This window comes from Cydia strobilella, chromosome 11 (genome assembly GCF_947568885.1).
Source record: "Cydia strobilella chromosome 11, ilCydStro3.1, whole genome shotgun sequence".
Taxonomy (NCBI): Eukaryota; Metazoa; Arthropoda; class Insecta; order Lepidoptera; family Tortricidae; genus Cydia; species Cydia strobilella.
Window position 1 is genome coordinate 14,028,221 of NC_086051.1, and position 24,496 is coordinate 14,052,716.

Here is a 24,496-nt window from a genome sequence, read left to right on the forward strand (position 1 = left end):
CTGCGATCCTCACAGAACCTAACTGCTATCAGAATGTGACCCTTACAAAAACGAAATGCTATCAGAACATTGGGTTACACTGTGACCCTTACAGAAACGAAATACTACTAGAAAAGTGGGTGATTTTACCTCCTTTTAGTAAGCAAAAGATGCTGTCTTTTTCATTTCATTGTCTGGAGTGCACCATCAACAATAACGTCCCCCTTCCCTCCCTTCAACGGCATCCCCCATTGAAGTCGGTTTTTTTTTCTTAAAAATTATTATAGATAATTTATGATCTTGACAGTAGCATAACCATATCCAATTGGCACAGACGCGGGAAGCCATGGGAGAACAGCGCGCCGCCAGCGCCCGCCGGCGACGAGTGGGAGGAGTCCGTCGCCGCCGCCCCCGCCCCCGCCCCCTCCGCCGCCCCCGCGCCGCGCCCGCACTTCCGCGACAGGGACAACCGCGACAACAGGGATAGAGACAACAGGTACTAGCAGCAGGCGATAATCTTTAGGGCCACGCCACACTAGCGTCTCCCGAGCGTCGGCGTCTGGTCAGCGCTATGGAAAATGCCGTCGTTGCGTCGAGCAGCAGCCATAGAGTTAGAGTTTTGAATGATTCACGGTCAATATAAGTCTAGCCATAGAGTTGACTAGACGCTGACGCTCGAGACGCTAGTGTGGGGTGGATCTTAGGCCGCAGACTCGACGCGAGCGGGCAAGTCTACATTTAGATAGCGTCACTCTGACCTGCCGCTCGCAAATGAGTGAACCTGTTTTTGACGACAGCGGCGGCGCTCGCACCGTTTGGATAGCTCCGCTGCCCGCTGACGCCTGACTATTGGTGAATCTTATCTTATCTTATCTGCAATAAGGTTTACGACCTGCCAGATCCACTGGACTCTGGCTTGATGATGGTATGTCAACTTCGCCCGCCCACGCAAATTAATTGGTCGCGCAGCCCTGCAGCTCGCAATCTGCGTTAGTCAGAAAGATTATCTGTTAATTTTTATGTATATCCAGCAGAAGTAGCTAAGTTGGTGCCATTTTCAAAATGCTACTCGCTCAATACTGCAGGCTGAGTATAAACTCATAAATAATAAAGTTGTGTTTAGGTCATTTTGACTTTCACCCGCTTAGCTATATACTTTTGCTGCTGATTGTACTATATTTGTGTAATATACTCTGGAAAACCAGCTTTGTCAGTAGAAAACAGCAGCATATTTGAAAAATGTAGGCGAGAGGGATCGATCTCCCATCCAAGTTTTAAATTTCGCCTCTTTCTTCTGACAGGTTGACTTGCTCTAAGATATTTTAGTCGACATTCGCCGTGCTAATTTACCAACAATAACAAACTTGAATGATTATAGTCCGCGTAAGTTAAAATGGCAAAATATTATCACGTCGCATTTTTAATATTTTTATGATGGAGAAGCCAAATATATCAATATATCACTTGCAGGCCATAGACGGCCGTCTAAATTGTTAACTCGTCTTACCTAACTTAGTTGCACAAAAGATAAAAAAGGCCTGTGATCTTCTATCGGTTATCTGAATCATAAATAATGTTTTTACTGAGACATGATAAGGGTTCCAAGTGGCTAAAGTGGTTAAGCACGGCGATACAAACGATTCCGATAGCGACTAATAATATTGTAAAGCTTATGTTAAATTTTATTTTAAAATCTAGAATAAGTTTGTCATTTTGGACATACAAATAGGGTAAACAACCCAGTTACTGGCACCACGATTCATATTTCATTGTCATCTATTTTGAAAGTGTCATGACTTGAACGGTTTACCCTATAAATCGACAGAAGAAAGCCTAGAGCGGACAACGAAAAGCCTGGTCCAAAGCCAGGTTGGAAGCACAAAGACGGCGCCGGGGTCGGCAAGAGGCTGCGCCAGGCCGCCGAGGCAGCGTCGGCGGACGCTCAGCAGGCAGGGGCTAAGGGATCTGTACAGGACAGGCTGAAACGGTACCGTCGTGGATGTGGCCTGTTACACCGTTTTGCTTGCCGATCGTTTAATGCTTACCCTGCGAGTAATATAATCATTTAAAATTAGTTGCACTGTTAACTTTTACCTTACACCATAATACCATTTTATCTAATTTGATGAATTTTACTGCGAGGGCGTACATTAAATCCTGAATATAACAATAAACATAACCTTGTGAATTGAGCTCTTTATCATTAAAATGAATTTAATGCAATATTTTTTTCTTGGGTGGTTGTTCTAAAAAAAACCTATAATTTTCATACGTATTCTAAAGTAAATACTAGAATCTAGTTTTTTTTTTTCGAGACCATCCCACACGCTTTTGCGTGAGAAATATTTCTAAGACTGATTGTAACCTGTACTCGTTTTTATTACTAAGTACGACTTAGAAGCCCTCGCATCCCATAGGGATAGAAGCTTGTCGAAGTGTTTTATAAAGTTAACATGTTACTCGCAGCATTTAGTATGAAATTAATGAACGTACACGATGTAAGCATTATAATTAAATCGGCATTGCACTAGTTTCCCCGCCCTATTTGCTTGGTCACGCTTGGATGTTCTTGTACATAATTTATTTGACGTGTGTCGATGTTTTCTCTGAGACAAGCAATATACTTAGTTAGGTCATAAGTTCTGTCACAAAGGTTTTGACTGATAAAATGTAATACAAAGCCTTTAATAAAAAAAAGTAAGACATGATTTGAAAGCTTGTTTTATAGTGATCAAAACGTAATATAATTTAGATCGCGACTTTCTTTACTACTTGTTTACTTTGGGATTGTCGTTAGACGTAAAAAACGCGGCTCTTACTTCAGCTTTGTCCTTCAAACTTAGGGTACTTTTCAGCAACACGCATATTTTTCACTGCCATCCATTGAGAAGGTTTGGTAAAACGTTTGCATTTTTCCCAGTCCAATACACATGAATTATATATCTAAAGAAAGATAAAAGAGCAAACTTTTGTTTTATGTAAGATACAAACCATGTAAAAAAGTAAAATAAATAAATAGGGATCAAAATCACAAAAATCGGCCGCGTTTTTTTAATATTTTTTTTCTGAATATTGCATAGAATTACGCAAAACTGAGACAGCAAATTACGTTAAATGATATTGTTAGTAATTCAGCATTAAATAAGCTTTCAACCCTAACTTTTTTATTAGTAAAAATCTTTGTGATACAACTTATGACCTGACTTAGTAATACAGATTGTTAATTTGCCATAGAAAGTGTAGTGTCTCATTATTTTCGGAATTGGAGACACTTAAAAAGGTCTCAGGCTTAGAAAAAAAACATAACGCCACATAATTGGCTCTCTGGGACCCAATTCTCTCACGGTATTAAACTAATGTTATTAGTGATGATAATATCACATCTTTGGGCTACCTTGAAAACACTAATAGTATTAGTGAATTCGAAAACGCGCCTAAAAAGTGTTTGTTGTTGTGTGTTCACTTTTATTTAAATTAAAGATACCTCTAACGACACACGACCTTATATAGCATTAACAGTCTAAATAAACTTGTCCCTTCACGTTGTTTCTACGCATTTTTCAGTTCACCATTCCAGCACTCGGTCTGAGTTTCGTTAATCCCTTCGTTTTCTGTTGTTTTTTTTTGCAGCTTGGTTGTGGTTGTAGTTGTTGCACAGTCATTGATCAGAATAATTTCCAGTTTAATATCACCGTCTTCATCTTTTAACACTGTAAACTGTAATTCAAGGATACTACACTTACCTTACTAAAATTTTGCGTTGGATACTTCTCATTCAAAGCATTAAAGCACATAAAAAAGCTACGTTAACATTATAGTTGGTCTGTTTTGAGCAAAGTGAAGTACCCTTTATGTTAGCAAATTTTACACAATCATGAACCCAGCTGGTTTTGGCATACTAAACGAGGATAGAGCATTTATCCCTCTTTTTCAAACCTATATAACCTAACCTGACTAAAATAACAGGGATAAGTCTTTATCTTTGTAACAAAATTAACTAGTCATAGTCATCAGCATAACAGACAATGCTAAAATAAATGTAACAGTTATAATATAAACCTTTTTATTTTATTTTTATATAGTCAGCAGTAGATAGCTATTTACTTTCTTAAAGATATATTTAATACAAAGATGTCGTTTCGTTTGCAAATAATTTTGAGCATTGTTTTCTTCTTAGCTACTTTTCTGCTGACTATACCAGCCAGTTACGAAAATAATATAAAACTCTTGCCTTGCAGTGACAATAAATTCAAGCAAGACGAATGGGAAGAGAAGAAAGATGACTGGGGCAGCGGGACGCAGAACCGCAACGACCGTTTCGGACAGAACCGGGGCGAGCGGCGAGAGTGGGGCGAGAAGAAAGACTGGAGCCAGAAGCGGGAGTTCCGAGACAGAGGCGAGAATAACCGCGGCGACAGAGATAGAACCAGGAGCAACTTCACACCCCGTGACCGCGCCGAGCGCGCTGACCGCTCGTTCGGCTCTGACTCCGACAAGCGGTCAGAGAGAAGCTTCGGCCGCGCCGGAAACAAACCCCGCAGCAAATTCACACAAGTACAGTACAAGGAACTCCCTGACCCTGTCCCATTAGAATCCCGCTTCGACGACCCGACCATCGAATCAGAAACGCAACACGAAGTATCTGTCACCTGGATTATATCCCCGAAGAGCTTCTACGCACAACTAATATCCTTCCAACCGAAGTTCCTAGAAATGATGCACAAAATACCAGAGCTTTACAAAGGCGTCAGATCTTACTCGGGGATCGTCCCTGTAGGTGCTTCAGTATTAGCCAGATACCCTGTCGATGGAGTTCTCTACCGAGCCACAGTCGTCTCCGCCCAACCGTTCTCAAAATTCATAGTCCAGTACATCGATTTTGGGAATAAACAGCTAGTGGACGCTAAGGACATTTGGCAGTTGGATAGACAACTTTTAGAGCTGCCTAAAATGGCGATTCATTGCTCGCTGATCGGCGTGGCGCCTATAGAAGGCGAATGGAAGGCCGATCCCGAGATAGACCTGTGTTTCAACGCGCCGCGGTACCAGTGCGTTTTCCAGGAGTGTGTGGAAGGGCAGTATCAGGTGTCGTTGTGGAACAACGGAGCTAGTGTTACGGATATGCTGGTGGAGAAACAGTTGGCTGTGCTGTCGGAGCAGCAATCTTCTGTTGCACTTAAAGGTACAGTACAGTACTTAATCAGTTGACACAACATTTATTTTGAGTACTTATATTAAGTTCTTGTTGCAATAACCATTGTTTAATCACCTGACAGCAGCAGCCAAATCAATACCGTGTGGTGGGTGTTTGAATTTAAATTCATAAAACAAATAAGAATAATATTACATTACGATTGGTGCAACCGCCCTTAGATACGAAATCTACATAATCAATGATTGACGAAAGTTACTTAACATAACATATCATTCTTTTTTCAGACGAAGCAATAGACCTCACCATCATAGTGGGCCAGCAGATCCCCTGCCGCGTGACGCACTTCGAGTCGTACGAGAAGTTCTACGTGCAGCTCGACTTGGAGAAGGCGGAGCTGGTCGAGAACGCCATCGCCAACTTCGACGTCAACTTGGTACGTACCTGACCATCATAGTGGGCCAGCAGATCCTCTGCCGCGTGACGCACTTCGAGTCGTACGAGAAGTTCTACGTGCAGCTTTACTTGGAGAAGGCGGAGCTGGTCGAGAACGCCATCGCCAACTTCGACGTCCTCTTGGTACGTACCTGACCATCATAGTGGGCCAGCAGATCCTCTGCCGCGTGACGCACTTCAAGTTGTACGAGAAGTTCTACGTGCAGCTCGACTTGGAGAAGGCGGAGCTGCTCGAAAACGCCATCGCCAACTTCGACGTCAACTTGGTACGTACAGCAAATGTAACCACGTGGAAGAGTACTTACTCAAAATAATTTACACAGAGCGTTATTAGCAAGAGAATTACAGCGTCACATTTTACGAAATAAATGTTTCGAAAGTGGAAATTAAATTTAAGTATAAAGGGCTTTTACTATAAAATATATATTCCTAAAAAATTTTAGCTTGCTAAAACTTTAATTTTGAGTCTTTTTTTTACCATGATTCAGATCTACCAGATCAGTTACCATTTTTGATCTTTACCGGAAAACTGCCCACCTAAAAAAACGTATTAAAGCACCGTGAAGATACGCTGTCCTGATGTACCTTCCGTCGAAGGATAACGTGCTTGGTTTTTGAATGAATATGACCTTTATTTCTTTTATTTTCAGTTGACGCCACTAACACAAGATACTCTAACGGACGGCATCCACTGCACAGTCAAGCACGAGGGTAAAATCTACCGCGCCATCTTGAACGACACGTCAGACGCAAACAACGTCGTCGCCGTGTTGCCCGACTATGGCAACACTGTCACCACATCATTAGCCAATGTAAGTCATGTTTATAGTGTTACACTAACACAGGATACTCTAACGGACGGCATCCACTGCACAGTGAAGCACGAGGGTAAAATCTACCGCGCCATCTTGAACGACACGTCAGACGCAAACAACGTCGTCGCCGTGTTGACCGACTATGGCAACACTCACCACATTATTGGCCAATGTAAGTCATGTTTTTAGTGTTACACTAACACAGGATACTCTAACGGACGGCATCCACTGCACAGTGAAGCACGAGGGTAAAATCTACCGCGCCAGCTTGAACGACACGTCAAACGCAAACAACGTCGTCGCCATGTTGCCCGACTATGGCAACACTGTCACCACATCATTGGCCAAAGTACGTCATATAATCTCAGGAGCAATGAGAGAATAACGGCTCACATTACTGAGTTGTTATTGTTACTGTTTTTTTATATTTGAAATTGTGTTCATGTAAACAAGTTTTTTTTGTAAAGGTTTACAATAGAAATAGATGCCTACATTTATTCGGAAACTGCTTAAAGTAGTCGATAATTCTAACCGACGTTATCCTCTTTGACTGCTACGACCATTTTTAAGGGTTCCGTACCCATAGGGTAAAACCGGGACCCTATTACTAAGACTCCACTGTCCGTCCGTCTGTCACCAGGCTGTATCTCATGAACCGTGATAGCTAGACTGTTGAAATTTGGATAGATGATGTATTTCTGTTGCCGCTATTACAACAAATATTAAAACAATAAAATAAATATTTAACTGGGACTCCATACAACAAACGTGATTTTATTGCCGTTTTATGCGTAATGGTACGGAACCCTTCGTGCGCGAGTCTGTCTCGCACTTGGTCGATTTTTTTATGTAAACCTTATCACTATCACTATGAATGAAGATGAATTTTGATGTTTACGCTGTCATATATGTTTTTTATGTCGTTTAGTGATGGTCAAAAGATTTACTAAGAATCTTTCAAAACTAAACCATTCACACAGTTCAATAAAATTCCAATTTAGCAATAGCTATTGAGTCCAATGTGCATTGGACTCTCACTATGCAAAATTTGAGACGCAAATACACATTGGGCAGGTGGAATCGTACCCTAATAAGCATTATTATTTGCCCACAGTTGATGATACTGCCAACGGAACTGAGCGTATACTACTACCAGTCCCTAGAGTGCTGCCTCAACAACTACACGGCCGAGTGCAACATCCTGATGCCACTCGAGGAGCTGAAGACCGCCCTCACTGGGAACAAGTTCATTGTATATGTGGACAGCGTTGAGGGGATCCGGTAAGTGTTAAACCGTTGTGTCTCGACAACTACAACGCTAAGTCTGCAATTAGCTCCATGCATGAATTTATTTTAATATTTGTTATCATAATTTATATAGTTTGAACACCGGAAAATAATAAAAATACTTTTGTAAACCTTCACATTATTTTATTAAAAATATTTAAAATGATGAAAAATTTTGAGCGGTTGAAACGCTCATAATCTTTGGCGCCAATTCGACAGAGCGTGATGACGTCACACGTTGGACGGAAGAGCTGGCGGCTTCCTCGCACAACGTATCAGCATTGCGATACAGCGAGAAAATGCCGCCAGCATCCTTGGTACAATGCCTCGAGGGCCTATTTTAAATTTAAGCTAGTTATTAATTTCGTTTACTTCATACCACTGTATATATATCTTGTATGTAAATAAAGAAAAAAATGAATGACATTTATGTGAACTAATCTGTCGAACGCGTGACGTCACGTGACGTTTCGCTCACTAGCTTTTTGCGGGCAAATTGTTGTTCAAATATAAACTTCATGCATCAGGCTAATTGTATATTGTATCTTAAGGGCTTATTACACTGCAAAATTTTACCAGGTACCATGATGGTATGTGAGAACAATCTGATTATTCCGTTTCAGCCTGAAGACCACCCTGTACGACATCAGCACGGGCAAGAAGCTGGCCATCTTAGAGCCCGACGAGGGCGCCTTCGAGGACGTGGTGACGCTGTGCGCGCGCACCGTCTTCAACTACAACTTCGGCCTGTGCAGCGTGCAGCACCTGCAGAACCTGAACGAGATCTACCTGCAGAAGACGGCGGACATCGACAAGGTGCAGCAGCTGCTGGACAAGCTCTATGTCTTCTACGATGAAGGTGAGGGCCCTAATCTTACTGTCCTTCTTAAGCTTATTGTGGCGTCTCCTTTGTTGCCAACGTCGTGCCACAACACTAACAGATGACGGTTAGCAGTCACCGTTAAAGCGTTCGCAAAATTTTATTGTATAGGAATTTTCATAGTACTCGGTTGAATGATGTTGATCAGTCTGTTAAGTATGGTTGGTGCAACTGTCACAGCCACAGCCGTTTTAGTTTATAATTTTACTAAATTGAAAGGATTTTATTTAATATCTTAATTTCTGATCGGGTGTTATGAGATTAAACAGATTTAATTCGATTTCATAATTTATTATAGGTACACCCGAACAACTCGAGGAGTTCGAACCCGACACCCTGTGCGCCGCCAAATCATCCGACGGCAACTGGTATCGCGCCACCATCGTCAGCGCCGCAGACAGCGACGTCACCGTGCAGTTCCCCGACTACGGCAACACTGAGACCGTCGCAAAGGACACGGTTAACAAACTGGACAAGTCCTTCTATGAGCCCTGCGCCCAGGCTCTCGTCGCGAGCTTAGGATTGGTCGCGGTCACCGATGACGCGGTCACAAAGCTGTCCGAGTGGACTACAGATAAGGAGGTGCAAGTCACGCTCGCATTCGGCACCGACGGCTGGCTCGCCAGTCTACACCTGGACGGAGTGGACTTGTCCATGAAACTGGTCAACGAGAAACTCGCCACCCCGCAGGTGAGTTCCGAAGAGGAGCCCGCACCCGCACCCGCACCCGCGCACGAGCCCGCGCCGGCCGCCGAGACGGTCGAACCCGTGTCCCTCCCGCCCGGCTGCACGCAGGTCTACATCAGCCACATCGACAGCCCCGGACACTTCTGGCTCCAGATGGCCGACAAGGTCGACAAGATCGACGAGATCCAGGCCGAACTCGCGGCCGCAGCCGACACGTACGAGGACCTGCAGGCGCGCGAGGTGGGCACGCTGTGCGTCGCCAAGTACTCCGCCGACGATCTCTGGTACCGCGCCGAGGTGCTCGACCTCGACTCCGACATCACCACCGTGCGCTTCGTCGACTACGGCAACACCGACGTGCTCGACAACTCGCCCGGCCTCATCAAGACCATGCCGGAGAGTCTGCGCGCCGTGGAGCCGCTCTGCGTGCGCTCCGGCGTCAACGCCGTGCCCACCGGCACCGGCGAGTGGTCGGAGGCGGCCGGAGAGAGCTTCGAGGCGCTCGTCGGCGACACGGCGCAACCGGTAGACGCACTCATAGTACTGAAGGACGTCACCACGTACGTCGACCTGTACGTGGCCGGGCGCAGCCTCACCGACCGCCTCGTGGCGCAGGGCCACGCCGCGCGCGCCGAGCAGCCCACCGAGTGCGGCGACCTGCCCTCCTGCTTCGCCAGCCACGTCAACTCGCCCTCCGAGTTCTGGGTGCAGCTGGAGTCGGCCACGACGGAGCTGCAGGCGATGGAGGCCGCGATGGAGGACGCCGAGAGCCTCCCCGAGCTGGCGGCGCGGGAGGAGGGCGTGCTGTGCGCCGCGCGGTACCCCGAGGACGGCGCCTGGTACCGCGCGCAGGTCATCGTGGACGGCTCCGAGGGAACCGAGGTGCTGTTCATGGACTACGGCAACGCGTCCATCGCTACCGAGCTGCGCACTCTCCCGGACGAGCTGAAGCTGAAGCCGGCGCTATCGCGCAAGTGCGCGCTCCAGAAGCCGAGGGACGTTAAATCTTGGTCCAGAAAATCCGAGATCAAGTTCAACGAGCTGGCCGCCGAGGGCCGCACCATCTTTAACGTGCAGTTCATCGCGTCCGGCGACATCTCCATCGTGGAGCTGTACCTGGAGGGCAAGTCGGTGACGGAGGAGCTGGTGGGGCTGTGCGAGGAGCGACCGCCGGCCGAGCGTCCTAAGCCCGTGGGCCAGGACCTCCACAGCAAAGGCAAGCTGTGCTACGTCCACGCCTTGGACGAGTTCTACGTCCACCTCGATGACAAGACCGCGGACCTCGACAAGGTGACCGAGAGAATGGTCGACGTGGACGAATTCGAATCGGCGGCGGCGCTGAAGGTCGGTTCGATCTGCGCCGCCTACTGGGCCGAGGACGAGCAGTGGTATCGCGGAAAAATTCTAGAATTCTGCGACGCGAGCTACCACGTCCAGTTCCTGGATTACGGCAACAAAGCTAAATGCCTGGAGTTCCGGCGGCTGCCCTTGGACGTAGCGGCGATCGAGCCCCTCGCCAAGTGCTGCCGACTGGCCGCTCCCGCCGGGGCCGACGACGACGCCGCGAGGAACAAACTCGACGAGCTCATGGCTAACGACTCGACATTCCACATAGAATTCCTAGACAGCACTTCGGAGCCGGCACTCGTCAAACTCATTCTTAATGGGGAGGATGTTAGTACTATCCTTTTCGCCTCGAGACCCAGTGACACGGAAAAGGCGGAAACTGTACCTGAAACTGCAGCTCCAGAAAATATTCAAGTTCCGGAGGAGGAGACAGCCTCTACGGCAGCCGCAGCCGAAACGGATGTACAACCTGAAGAGACAGTAGAAACTGGTTCTGAGGATGTAAACTCGGAAACTGAAAAGATAGATAAAGAATCGACCCAATCAGTTGTAGAGACTTCAGAAGTAGAGGAACCTGTTAAAACACGGGAAGAAGTAGACTTACCCGAATCAGTTGTAAAGCCTTCAGAAGTAGAAAAACCTGTTGAAAAACGGGAAGAAGTAGATTTACCCGAATTAGTTGTAAAGCCTTCAGAAGTAGAAAAACCTGTTGAAACACGGGAAGAAGTAGACTTACCCGAATTAGTTGTAGAGCCTTCAGAAGTAGAAAAACCTGTTGAAACACGGGAAGAAGTAGACTTACCTGAATCAGTTTTAAAGCCTTCTGAAGAAGAAAAACCTGTTGAAACACGGGAAAAAGTAGACTCACCTAAAACGGGCGAAAAGGAAGTTCCCAAATCAGTATTAATAGGTGATAATGAAAAGCAAACCGAAGATTATACCGAAAAAGAGACTGAGGATGAAGATAAATTTGAGGATGCCAACGAGCTAGACTCGTCGCATCCAGATCTGGACGAAAGCTTAGAAAGTAATCACACCGTAATTGAGAACAAATCATTTGAAGCCAACCCGGACAGCTTAAACGACTCTGGTGATCATAAAGCAGAACAACGAGATTCTCCTAAACAGGACACTTCATCTTCAACCCTGGAGAGCTCCAGTGGAACTATAAAAACTCCAGAAAGAGACAATTCTAAAGATTCCATAAATACAGATACTGGCTACACAAGCAGTAATGGCACCAAAGACGGATCCCCAATAAAGGAATTCAGTAATGAACCAACTAAATTGGAATCAGATGTAGGAGAAACAATATCAGAAGTCAAAACTCAAAAATTGGTATCTGATGAAGTAGGAAAAACAATAGCAGAACGCGAAAATAAATTAAAAGAGAACAATACTGAACCTAGCGTCAAATCAAGTGAAGTCAGTAAAGTCAAAGAAATTAAAACTATTGATGTCGACTAACAGATATATTTTTAAATTAAGTCTTGTATGATAAAAATCTCATTCTTTAATTGTAATATTAATAAGCGATGCCTGATTGTGATAGATACTTAGGATTCCTAAGTATCTATCTGATATCACAATCAGCTAGGAGGGGATTTACTTTATATGTCTCTTTGCTTCAGTGAAAATTGTATTAAAGTGTCTAGAGAAGGTTTTTGTAGTAGATTATTTATTGTAGGCGTATAAATTGACTTCCATCGGTCACCACGTACAGTTTCCGTGTTAAATCGAAATTTCCAGAGACTAGACTGAATAGCCTTATCTTTTGTAGTTTTAGATAATCTCTCTAAACATTTTGATACTTTATTAAATTTGTTATCCTAGATTTAAGACGTTTACTTGATTAGTGATTACTTACGTAACGTTTTTATGAAAATTTTATTGATTTGTTACTTCCCAGTGTAAAAGAACTTTGTTAGTCCCAGTAATTTTTTATCTGTTTGTTTTCCGATTTGTTTCTTTAAGTCATAGCATTTAATTAACGTTTAAAGACTTTGAAGTTTGATACTGTGACATTGTAAATACTCTTATTTTTTCTACGTTCGACGTTGTTTAGTGTTTACTAAGTTAGGAATACGATTAAATGTTCTTTGTTTAAATTTGGCACATCGTGTTACCATACACTTTTCGTACACATAGTAAGCAATATAATTAGCAATAAGGAACAATGTTCGTTGTGCCTCTGTTACTACATAATATTCAAAAAGCTAATATAGGTATCTATAATAGTATCTCCAATATGCAGCAGAACAGATACTCACAAATAAGTTACGTTTGTGAAATGTTTATTTCTGCAGTTGTTTACTGTTTTAAAAATAAATAAAAAAGTTTTGTATAATTCATAGTATTTTTATTTACAACGAGACCAGCTTATTGTACTAGTCAAATAAAAGGATTTTATAGTCCTTACTGAAAATCGATAAAATACTGTAAAAAACACGTTAAATCATTATAAAATATATATACAATGTTCCATTATAATGAATGTATTGAACTGTTTTAAAAAACAAAAAATAGGGTATTTGCACTACCTAGAAAACCTTAGTAAGACCTTAAAAAATATTAAAAATGCAAGTCTATGTACAAATGAATGACATACATCACTTTTTAATCAGACCCAAAATATCGAAGTCTTTCAAGTCCTCACGTTTCTGCAGTATCAAACCCTTTTCATTGGCCAAATGTAACACTGATAATAAGGCTAGCGGCACACTGAGCGACTCTCGCATGTTGGTGGACAGTTTATTCGGTAGATTGTTGTAGATGGTGGCGAATGTGGTTTCTGTGACGTGTTCTCGGTCCCCTTGCGAGTTCTCTGTCAACATCTTCCACGTACAGTTCTTTAGCTGCTTCATGTCGACTTTTTTGGCTCTCATGGCATAGGGTATGAAGATTTTAGCGACCTGCAAAAAGACTTGTAAGTATAATTGGTACTACATAACCATAAAGGTGATAGCTGTGGTGATAGAGATATGTCCAGACTATAATCCAAATGCTATTGCGATTGTAATTTGGATTGATATCAACAGTTGACTGTCGTGACCTGATAGGTAAACTTTATTGAGACGACGTAAGGTAGAGTCAAGGGCATTAATATATATACATTCCCAAAGTTTCAAAAATATGTGTACGCTCTTACACCTTAGACAATAAAGTCGTGTTCACATATTTTTGAGCCATTTGTCTGTATCGATATTTTTGGACTTTACACTAATGGTGAGAGATGTTACAATGTAATGAAACTAATGATGTAAAAAAATCGTCAAACACATTTATGATCGTAATGAGGTTGCCAGGTAAACGACCCAGTGTGATTGTGCCAAAACTCAAACTAGTCTTTCCTCCCAAGTCCCGATGTCCTTTTAAAAAGTTCCATTTTTAAGCAAGCTGAACTACTTTACGCTGTTCTTACAATTCGAAAAAAAAAATTACCCATATCTTCCTAAAGGGCCCCACTGACTATCAGTTCGCCGGACGATATCGGCCTGTCAGTTAAAACAAAAATTTTACAGTTACGAACAACTGACAGGCCGATATCGTCCGGCGGACTGATAGTCAGTGGGCCCCTTTAGTCCCAGTCAGTTCTGCAGTTTTGAATTTGGAACCTTCTCTTATTCCATTGTAGTTCAAAATAATTATCGTTGGCGGTAACCACAAATAATGACCGCGAGTATTATGAATACCTTGGTGGGCGGTTCGAGCATGTCCCCTATTTCCTCGGGCTCCGTCGCTTTGGCCTGCTCGTGCAGCTCGCCGGCCGCCGTGCCGTCCTCGTTGCCCCACTCGTCGCCGTCCTAACGAAACAAAGGTCATTTGTAGTCGGTCCAGAAAAAATGTTCAAAATGGCGAACGTTTTAGTACAAATGGGTGAAATAATTTTTTATCGCGAAACGTTTTATTCTATGTGGATTGTCCTAGCCAGTACTAGGTAAACAATGAAATAAATAATGTTATAGGACATCCGTACACAAATTGACTAAACCTAAGCTCAAAGAAGGCTCGTGTTGTGGGTATTCAAACAACGGTATATGTAATGTAATATCTGGGATTCGAACCCAGGACCGTCGGCTTCATAGGCAGGGTCACAACCGACTAGGCCATACTGGTCGTCGAACAAAAAAATCGCTATAGCAACTAAAGGTGTTGACAATTATTGAATGACTAGCTTTTGCCCGCGAGTTCTCTGCGTAGAATTACCCCCTTATTCATAAACGTCTACTAAAGTTGAGAAGCCGGTAATAATCATTTGTCCCTTTCCATCATACCTATACGTCGGAAAGGGACAAACTGTTATTAGCGGCTTTAGTAGACGTTTATGAATAAGGGGGTTAGTTTTTTGGGTAGCTTCTTTTTTTATCCAATCTGCTTTTTATTGATTTCCTATACCTACCAACTTCCTTATATCCTTATTTGAGTGACAATTCTAACTTCTAACGCCTTGATAAAATGTAAAGGTAATGATTCAATTTGAACATAATACTTACATCATTGTCAGGCGATGCATCTATTATCTTACTTTCGGGGTGGAAGTGAGATAATTTTCACCCTCTTAAGGGATGATTTCCAGGAAAAAAACTATCCTATGTCCTTCCCCGGGACTCAAACTATCTCTATGTCAAATTTCAACTAAATCGGTTCAGCGGTTTAAGCGTGAAGAGGTAACGTGGGTAACACAGACAGAAAAGACAGACTTTCGCATTTATAATAGTTAGTACGGATGTCTGATAGTGACCTGTGCGTTAGCGCAGTAGGAAGCGTCGTTCTCGTTATTGTAATCGTAGGGCCCCTCGTCGACGGGCTCGGGCTCCGGCGCGGGCGCCCGGTTGCGCTCCAGCTCCCGCTTGCGCAGCAGCAGCACGCTACTGCGCAGGAAGAGCTTGCGGAAGTGGGACTCATCTAGGCCTCTGTGAAAATCTTATATGTTCAATTAACATTGTTAAGGGTCGGTTGCACTAAACTATTTGCCATCGTTAAAAAGTTCGCAAAATTTAATTGTATGGAAAGTTTCATAGAAAACCGCCGCGGCGGTGACGTTGATCAGTCTGTCAAGTGCGTATGGTGCAACTGGCACTAAGAGGGAAGAATGCGTGCATCAGACAAATGTGAACGCAACCATATTAAACGTATGAACCCGATATGCGTTACGACACAACACGACACGACAGACAAATGTGAACCGGGCTTTATATGCGGTCACGCTTTAGGTACATACTCTTACATCCAAAAGATCAGGCCTATGATATAATATTGTACGGTACGTTGTACGGTTGCGTTCGTGGCCCACAAACGGTCTCGCCGGAAGACGAGCGCTGATACTTTTTGTTTTAAATACTTTTTATTTGTAATACCTTTGTATGAAATGTAGATTGCCATGAATAAATGAATTATTCTATTCTATTCTAATATACCCTTGATGAGCGAGAAGTTTTAGTCGGACTGATACGTAGCTTCCAGACTAATCAAGTCGTCAGTCTAATGTAGTGCCTCACTAACCTGTCGATGGGCATTTTGAAGTTGGCCTCGTTCCACGTATGTCCCGTGGCGAGCGTCTTCCTGCTGATCATGATCTTGGCCGGCGGCGCGGGCTCGTAGTCGCCCGCCGGCGCGGCGCCGCAGTCGAAGGCCAGGCCGGCGCCGGGGAACGACAGCTGACGCTTCGTGCGCTGAGGCTTCTTGGTGTCGAGCGTGCGCCCGGCGGTCGTTTGAGTGCGTTCGGAGACTAAAAAAAACATTAGATTAACTTTATTCGTATGATACTAAAAAATAGTTGGGTTTTCAAGACATGAACACCCGGACAATCGCACCCCCGGAAGCCCGCAGATAAGTGGCATGTAGCGTTGAAAAATTGAAGCAGGAACAAGACCCTAGGCATCCTCTCCACGGCCACAAGCTACCACCATCTCGTCTAAAGAGCCGTAGGAGCTTTATGCGGTGTACTGCAGCGATCCGGATTCCACCGTCCCAGAAGCGACTTGCCCAATGGAAGAGTTCCCGCGCCCCTCCTGACGACTACGTCCGCCCCGCTGAAGCGCTTCCCGCTGGGCATAAGCAGCCGTGGCCGATCTGGAAAGCCTTAAACAGACTGCGTTCCCAGGTCGGTCGTAGCAAAGAGAACATGCTGAAGTGGGGCGCTCTAAGAGGCTCAGACGCCCAATGTTCATGTGGGACGACTCCCCAAACAATGGAACACATGTTATCTTGCCCAGCGTGCCCGCATTCTTGCTCTGAGCAGGATCTCCGTGATGCGACGGACAGGGCGATAAATGTCGCTGCCTTTTGGTCCCGCACAGTCTGAAAGTCTGAAACCATCGACACGAGAAGAAGAAGAAGACATGAACTTAATGACAACATGCTTACGTTGCTTTAAAGCATAACAAAAGTTAAGAAAAAGATGTTTAGTATCTTTCGTTTATACTAACATGTAGTTCGTCCTTAACTTAGAATTAGTTTAGTCTCACCTCTGTTGTTCTTCAGCCGCCAGTGTCGGGGGCCGGCCCAGGCGCCGACGATGGCGCCGCAGTAGGAGTACTCTAGCCTGGAGTCGGGCGCCACGCCGGGCCGCATGTCGGTGAGGCGGGGGGGCGGCGCGGGGGCCGCGCGCGCGTTGCAGGCCGCCATCACCACGTCGTGCTCCGACTCCGACTCGATGCCGCCGAGAGGATCGTCGTCTGAAAAATGTGTTACGATGACAACTTGTATGATGAACGCGGGGCGAGGAGACAGAATGATTTAAAAGTAAAATAATGTTTTTTTTTTGGCATTTTTTGGAGCACCCCATTTTTTTTACAAATGCCTACTATTTTATCATCTTACAATTACATTATAGTTTACATACATGTTTATTGCAAACCATGGTACATATGTTGTTACAGGTGATAAAGTTTCACATGGACCCTGACAGGGTATAGCACATATATTCTTAAAAATAGTTTTTAAAGCTAGTTCTTAAAACTAATACAATGGCGTGGAGGACAATTTTGCCTTTATACATGCTGGTCTTCCAGGAACTCTGCAACAGAGTAGTAGGCTTTCTGAATTAAAAGCGCTTTTAATTTTGTTGTAAAAATGTTGTTAGTTGTGGTATTTCTTATATTTATTGGTATTTGGTTGTATATTATTATAACTGTCCAAGCTCGCGGTCTGGACGCAAGCGGCTAATCATAATCGATGTCATTGAAACATGGCGCTCGACTATATTTATAAACGGCCTTGATTTGCCGCTCGCCGCTTGCGTCCTGCCTGCGGCCTAACTGCAGTCCTACATGCAAATGTGCCATTTTCAATCGAAAGGGTACTTATTGTCGGTTGTCAATCAGGCGCTATTTCCATACAGCTTCAATTTGAAATCAACCTTATTGACAAGCGACAATGTGGTACCTTTTGGTTGAAAATGTCACAAATATAAATAAAATGCAATTGCTGTTGACTGTTTCTCACAAAACGAGCATCTTTATTTATAGTTTAATGCACCAAAATAAAGTGAACCTAATAAATCCTAAGCAGGACAACTCACCGAATAGGTCATTGTGGGCCTCCTCCTGAGGTACTGGCTCGACTTCAGCATTCACATCGAAGGCGAGCGCCTGTTGCGACAAATTCAGTCGGTTGTTGTCTTCTACCCAGTTGTTGACGCGCACATCCCTGAGACATAATAATCCATACTAATATTATAAATGCGAAAGTATGTCCACGACGTCATATTAAGTCGTGGTTTTGGTTAGGTTCGTTTACGTGCGATTTTTGACGTGGGGTTGATGACACCTTTATCACTTCATTGACGTGGCGGCGAAAAGGTTACAGAGCCGTACCGCTAAAAGTACAATGTCAAATTCGAAGCACGAATTTGTCTTAGGGTCGGTTGCACCAAACTGTTTGTCATCGTTAAAGAGTTCGCTAAATTTTATTGTAGGTATGGAAAGTTTCATAGTAAACCGCCTGCTGGGCTCGACGGGTGACGTTGATCAGTCTGTCAAGTGCGGATGGTGCAACTGGCACTTAAACTTTAAACATCTTATACAATCAGGTTTAAAATTCTAAAGAAATTCTACTGGAACTGAACTACAAGCTCACCAAAATACTACTGAATACACCTAGACACAAACTGCGTAAAATAGTAGGATTAATTACAGGACATAACACAATATGGGTAAAACAGACTTTCCCATGTGCAGAGCGTGCATGGAAGAAGAGGAAACAACAAAACGTATTCTCCAAGACAACTATAGCTACTAGTAAACAGGTAGTGTCAAGAACAAATACCTAGGGACTCCGTACCCACTAAAGGAGGCAGTTAGGAGGTTTCATGGAGGAGCTGGGGTGGTTAGAGTAGCGCTACCTCTTTTTTCACGCATAATATGCACAATGTTTGTTGATTCCGGAAAATGCCCAGCAGAACTAACTAACTACAATCAAGTATTTATAGGGGTTAGTCTACCTGGGATATAAACTTACGTATCCTCAGTCTCTGGATCCCAATTGCTAATTGAAAAGCCAGTGAAAGGTTCGCAGATGTGATCATCATCAGTGAAGGCGGGCAGCATCTTCGCTGCAAGCGTGATCTGCTCGCTCAGGTCCAGGTCTTCGGGAATGTTCTCCTTGATGGGCTCAAGGAAGCGCTCATCAGTTCTAAAGTAAAAAAGTAATGTTAAAATTATTGGTGACCGTGTCCAGTAGGTGTAGTAGAGGAGCACTGCGCAGAATATCGCCTGTGAGATAAACTATTCATCCCTCTCAAGGCTGGGGTTGGCCGGTCGACAGCCGACGCAGTCGGTCGTTACAGATGGCGCCAGCAATCATCTCTAGCCAGTATAGGTTTCCTGTCAATCCTATGAATAGTCAAATTTTATTTTTTGGAAGTATATGACTAACTGACCTAGGTGTTAATCTAATCGCATAAGAAACACCAACGCTGCGCTCTAAAACCCGCATTGCTGACGTAGGCGAGAAAACCGCTAGGCTCAAATGGGACTGGGCCGGTCACGTCTACCGCATGCATCCGAAGAGGTGGGCTAGCTAGGCCACCAAGTGGATTCCGGTTGAGGGACGTGGACAAGGCAGCCCAAACGGAGATGGCGGGATGACCTAGACAGCTTCCTGGACAACTGACCGGAGGAAACACCAAATCGGGAGTCGTGGAAATCAAGGGGCCTTTGCCCAGCAGTGGGACACAGAGGCTAGAAAAAAAATATGACCTTTAAATTAAATTTCATCAGAACAAAACTAGAGACAGGTAAAACTATGTTGGCGCCATCTATAAAAAACCTATAAAACTCCCGTGAGACTCAAACATATTAGATTATTTTAAACCGGGTCACTCACGTATCGACGACACGACGACACGGGCTTTGGCCCGCACCCGCAGTACACGCCGCGCCCTCGACCAGTGAAGACGTGTCGTGTCTCCGTGAAGACGGTCCTCGTAAATTGGACCGAAACATGTCGAGCTATTCGACTTAATAATACGTGAGTGACCCGGTTTAAAATATCTAAAATCTAAAAAACCTTTGCCAGTTGCCATTAAGAAGAAATTCCACGTGAGATACTATTGCAGCGCTCCTGTACTAAGCCCACTGTAACAATAAATAAACGAAAATAACATAAAATTAAGAAGAAAAGAAAGAGTTAAAATTATAAGTTTTTACCTTAAAATAAGACCCAACGTCTTATCGTGTATTGGTAAAGTTGCGTTGAAGGCTCTATTAGAAGATGTTATATCACCAGCCGTTGCTGCTAATCTTTCGAAAAAAGGATCTGAAATAAAAATTCATTTATAAACACAAGAAATCTCAAGATGAGATCACTTTCTAGAGACCTCAATTGTCTCCATGGTCAGGGGGGTGTCACTTCGCAGTTTAGGTACATTTGGCCGGCGCGCCTCCCGGGCAGGCGTATGGCAATGGGCTGCCGCTCGACTCGCGCAAAATTGAAAATACATAATGCCTTAGAAACCTAAATCTATAGATATTGTTCTGTTTACGGATGTGTGAATAAACGGAAGAACAAGGAAGCAGAAATAACATTCTTTTAAATTCCGGACTATATTGACCGACATATTTTCAAAGGAATATGTACTTCTGTGGCATACCTACTTCCGTGAGACTCAGACATACTATCTCCGGATAAAAAATAATGTTTACAGAATCAACGTTTGTAATTCCTACATATTTATCTTAAAAATAATAAATCAGTAGGTATATAGGTACATGACGCGGCGCGCGGCTATCGTGAACGCTACCCATGCGCTGTTAGTGCTTTTAAATGGAGACCTAGGCTCTCCGAAACATGTCGCACGAGTAACTAAAAATACGTGAGTTAAATTGTATTATTAGCTTAGTGTTAGTATTTTGTTTATACCACATCGGTGGCAAACAAGCATACGGCCCGCCTGGTGGTAAGCAGTCACCGTAGCCTATGGACGCCTGCAATTCCAGAGGTGTTTCATGCGCGTTGCCGACCTTTTAAAAACCTATACACTACTTTTTTGAAGAACCCCATACTGTAGACCCTCGGGAAAACGGAAGGGAGTTCATTCCACAGCCGGAGCGTCCTGTAAATCCGCATAGTACGCGACCATTTAGGTTCTATAGAGTGTGACTATTAACACTACTACTCTATCGACAGTTTAACCTTTTGGACGCTAATGACCGATATATCGGGACCGCAGGTCCAACGCCAAAGACCGATTAATCCGTCACAGACCACAGAGCAACATAGACCTACGTGCATGCGCATAAAGTTCAATTTCAGTTTTGACATTTCGGTGACGTTGCGTCCGAGTGACAGCTTTTGTGTTTGACACGGCGTCGAAAAGGTTAAATTCGATTAAAACAACAACTAGTATTTGAACCAAACAAACCTATGCAGTCATTAGCTTCAAAGTCTCCGTTAAACACCTCTGGGTTAGGTGCAATGGCTCCCTTGGCCCGCTTCTTCTTTTTTCTAGTAGGTGCTGCATTGTCACCGTCCACCGCACCCTCGTCTTGTGTGCAGCCATCATCATCTTTCTTGCCACGTTTGGACTGTCAAAAGATAGGTTTATATTGGAAATTTTAAGAAATCGGTCTCAAGAAATTGGTTTTTAGGGTTTCGTACCCAAAGGGTAAAAATCCGGACCCCATTACTAAGACCGCTGTCTGTCTGTCTCCAGGCTGTATCTCATGAACCGTGATAGCTAGACAGTTGAAATTTTCACAGATGAAGTATTTCTGTTGCCGCTATGATAACAAATACTAAAAACAGAATAAGTGGGGGCTCCCTCCCATACAACAAACGTGATTTTTTTGCCGTTTTTTGCGTAATGGTACGGAACCCTTCGTGCGTGAGTCCGACTCGCACTTGGCCGGTTTTTTTAGTATTTTTTGTTATAGCAGCAACAGAAAAACATCTGTGAGAATTTCAAGGTGACAGAGTCTTAGTAATAGGGTCCCGTTTTTACCCTTTGGGTACGGAACCCTAAAAAGTACGGATCCCTCGGTGAGCGCGTCGGACTCGCACTTGTCCGGCTTTTTACTTGACGAAGATAATTGATTCTAGGCTTTCATTCTTCTATTGTCTTTTCAATCCTGCCTATTCTAATAATGGCACAATTTTTAAATAAAATACAGCATACTGTGATAGGCAAACATACATATCTACACATACGTGCGCGTAGACCACGTAGTAGATATTAAGCGATTTACAGATAAATAAATGGATAAGACACATCTCCATCCAGTAAGGGATTTCCCCTCCATAGCACGAAGGTTAAATTTATATATATATATATATATATAGTTACGTTATTAGCATTATGGGGAAGATTCGAAGTGACTAGTGTGAATATGAACACAGTAAGCCCAAGGCTTGTGTTATGGGTACTCAGACAATGATATAAATACATAGAAAACACCCATGACTCAGGAACAAATATCTGTGCTCATGACACAAATAAATGCCCTTACCGGGATTCGAACCCAGGGCCATCAGCTTCACAGGCAGGGTCACTACCCACTAGGCCAGACCAGTCGTCAAAAGTATGAAGTACCTAATGTTATCAAGTTATCATAAACTACCACAACTAGTACCACTGAGTTTGTGTTAACTCCCATCCCGGCACTGTGTCTATTACATACCTGAGCAGCCTTGCTCAATCCTCCAGCCATCTTCAGAACATCATAATGCACAGCATCCACCCTGAACGAGTATATCCTGGCGGACGCATCCACAACAGTGGAAGCCGTCTGTAGGTTGTCCATACGGGAGTCATGTTTCCGCAGCATGGATGTCATGAAGTCAATAAGTTGCAGGTTCCATGCATTATCTTTATTTATTTTCTAAAATAGAAAATATTAGCTAATAATGGAGGAAATACATTATGAATTCTTATTATTATATTGTTTAATACACTAGCAGCTGTAAGCTAATGCGTGTATATCACTGCACTTGTTATTTTTTAACTATTAGGTCTTTTAGTGTTCATTTTGTTAGTTGTTTACTACAGTGCTTTTTACCTTGTTTGTACCATTAAAATGTTTGTGTTTATGATCTTTAGAGATTGTAGTGCCACATAACAATGAAAAAACCTTAAACAACATTTAAAAAGGTCTATGTATACCCAAACTACTAACATTTTCAGCATACAGCTTGAGGCATCCCTGAAAATGCTCTTTCTGTGGTGATGAGGACATGGTATCTCGTGGCCGGCGCGGGGAATGTGGTGTGGAAGTGGCGATCGCCCGTTCCGACGCCACCAGAGACGAACGTTCAGCATCATCATCGTTTCGCTCCTGAAAATAGATGATCAATAGGAATTGGGTTTGCTCGTCTTTGCAACATTTAGCTACAATTAAGCTGCCTCCGTTCGAATGCCAGTGTAGAAATCACATAAAAAGATCACAAACCTCATCCCGTGGGTTAGCTGCTCGAGTTTGAGGAATCAAACTACGCCGCTTCAATGAGCTGGTACCACTACTCCCGCTAAGACTCTTTCTCAACCGCACCAAGTCTGGTGTCGATGTTATAGGGCTTTCCACCATCATGCTGCAAAGATATTTCAAAATTCAGGGTTCCTTATGCACTGTACTGTTTATTTACTTCAAATAAATAAGATATTTATCCGCAAATTAAATCTCAACGGACACAACAGACAGACACAGCAGAGACAGACGCTTTTTTTTTTTTAATCAATCATGACATGCTGTCAAATACCTCGGCCACATACTCGACGAGTGGCATGGGAAGTATAGTTATACTACTCTTTGGTATAGTTGGTCAAGCAAATCAGGTCAGTAGAAATAGGCGCGAAATTCTAATTTTCTATGGGGCGATAACCCTTTGCGTCTACATTTTTTAAATTTGTCGCCTTTTTCTAATGACAAGATTTGCTTGACGAACTATAGCGAGGGAAGTAGGCAGAGACGTAATGTAATATGACGTCTGTAATAGTCGCCAATGTCGCCATACAACCCTGCATACTTTCCTCCAGGGGGGGGACAGTCCCTTAGAGAGCCATTTATTCGAAAAAATAGCGTCATCTTTATTACTTAACTCGGAACTGGTTTTTTTATGTGGCATCCCCGCACCCATGTTGGCAACACTGTATCTGTTATTGACTTAAAAGTAAAACAATTTTGTTTCGTGCTCCTCTTTTTATATTTCAGCCATTTAAAATATTTTATTTCTATTACATTTGGGTCAATTTTTGAGTGGGCATTTTTTGCAAATTGAATGTGGGATAACACAATTGCTTATCAGCGTCCTTATGCTTGACTAAGTTTACAATGCCGCATTGTTGTGCATTTGGATGTTCGAAGAAAGGTAAATTATTTTGTCTTGAATTACTACTACTAGACATTTTCTGTTGTTGAAATGTTGATATACATACTGCGATTCGAGATGTTAAAATGG

At 43.5% G+C, this 24,496-nt stretch overlaps 2 protein-coding genes across 3 annotated transcripts in view; one reads left to right on the plus strand and one right to left on the minus strand.

Annotated features, from left to right (window-relative positions):
• LOC134745598 (maternal protein tudor-like) overlaps positions 1 to 12,879 on the plus strand; it is a 35,148-nt gene extending 22,269 nt beyond the window's left edge. Inside the window, exons 5-12 of one of the 2 annotated variants that reach the window (XM_063679677.1) lie at positions 314 to 475; positions 1,805 to 1,966; positions 4,218 to 5,161; positions 5,419 to 5,567; positions 6,238 to 6,399; positions 7,517 to 7,683; positions 8,313 to 8,548; positions 8,868 to 12,879. In XM_063679677.1, the coding sequence (XP_063535747.1) occupies positions 314 to 475; positions 1,805 to 1,966; positions 4,218 to 5,161; positions 5,419 to 5,567; positions 6,238 to 6,399; positions 7,517 to 7,683; positions 8,313 to 8,548; positions 8,868 to 12,070 (5,185 nt within the window). In that variant the 3' untranslated portion in view covers positions 12,071 to 12,879. The remainder of the gene's footprint in view (positions 1 to 313; positions 476 to 1,804; positions 1,967 to 4,217; positions 5,162 to 5,418; positions 5,568 to 6,237; positions 6,400 to 7,516; positions 7,684 to 8,312; positions 8,549 to 8,867) is intronic. The other variant, XM_063679678.1, reaches the window with a different exon arrangement.
• A 61-nt stretch (positions 12,880 to 12,940) lies between these two features.
• On the minus strand, positions 12,941 to 23,740 carry LOC134745607 (condensin complex subunit 2). The gene is made up of 12 exons (XM_063679695.1): positions 23,491 to 23,740; positions 23,218 to 23,376; positions 22,723 to 22,923; positions 21,468 to 21,630; positions 20,254 to 20,362; positions 19,064 to 19,237; positions 18,126 to 18,253; positions 17,071 to 17,280; positions 16,106 to 16,331; positions 15,345 to 15,516; positions 14,296 to 14,406; positions 12,941 to 13,515 (listed from the first exon to the last, which is right to left on the minus strand). Exons 1-12 carry the CDS (start codon positions 23,626 to 23,628, stop codon positions 13,213 to 13,215), a joined length of 2,094 nt encoding a protein of 697 aa, XP_063535765.1. The 5' UTR covers positions 23,629 to 23,740; the 3' UTR covers positions 12,941 to 13,212.
• Positions 23,741 to 24,496: the final 756 nt, after the last annotated feature.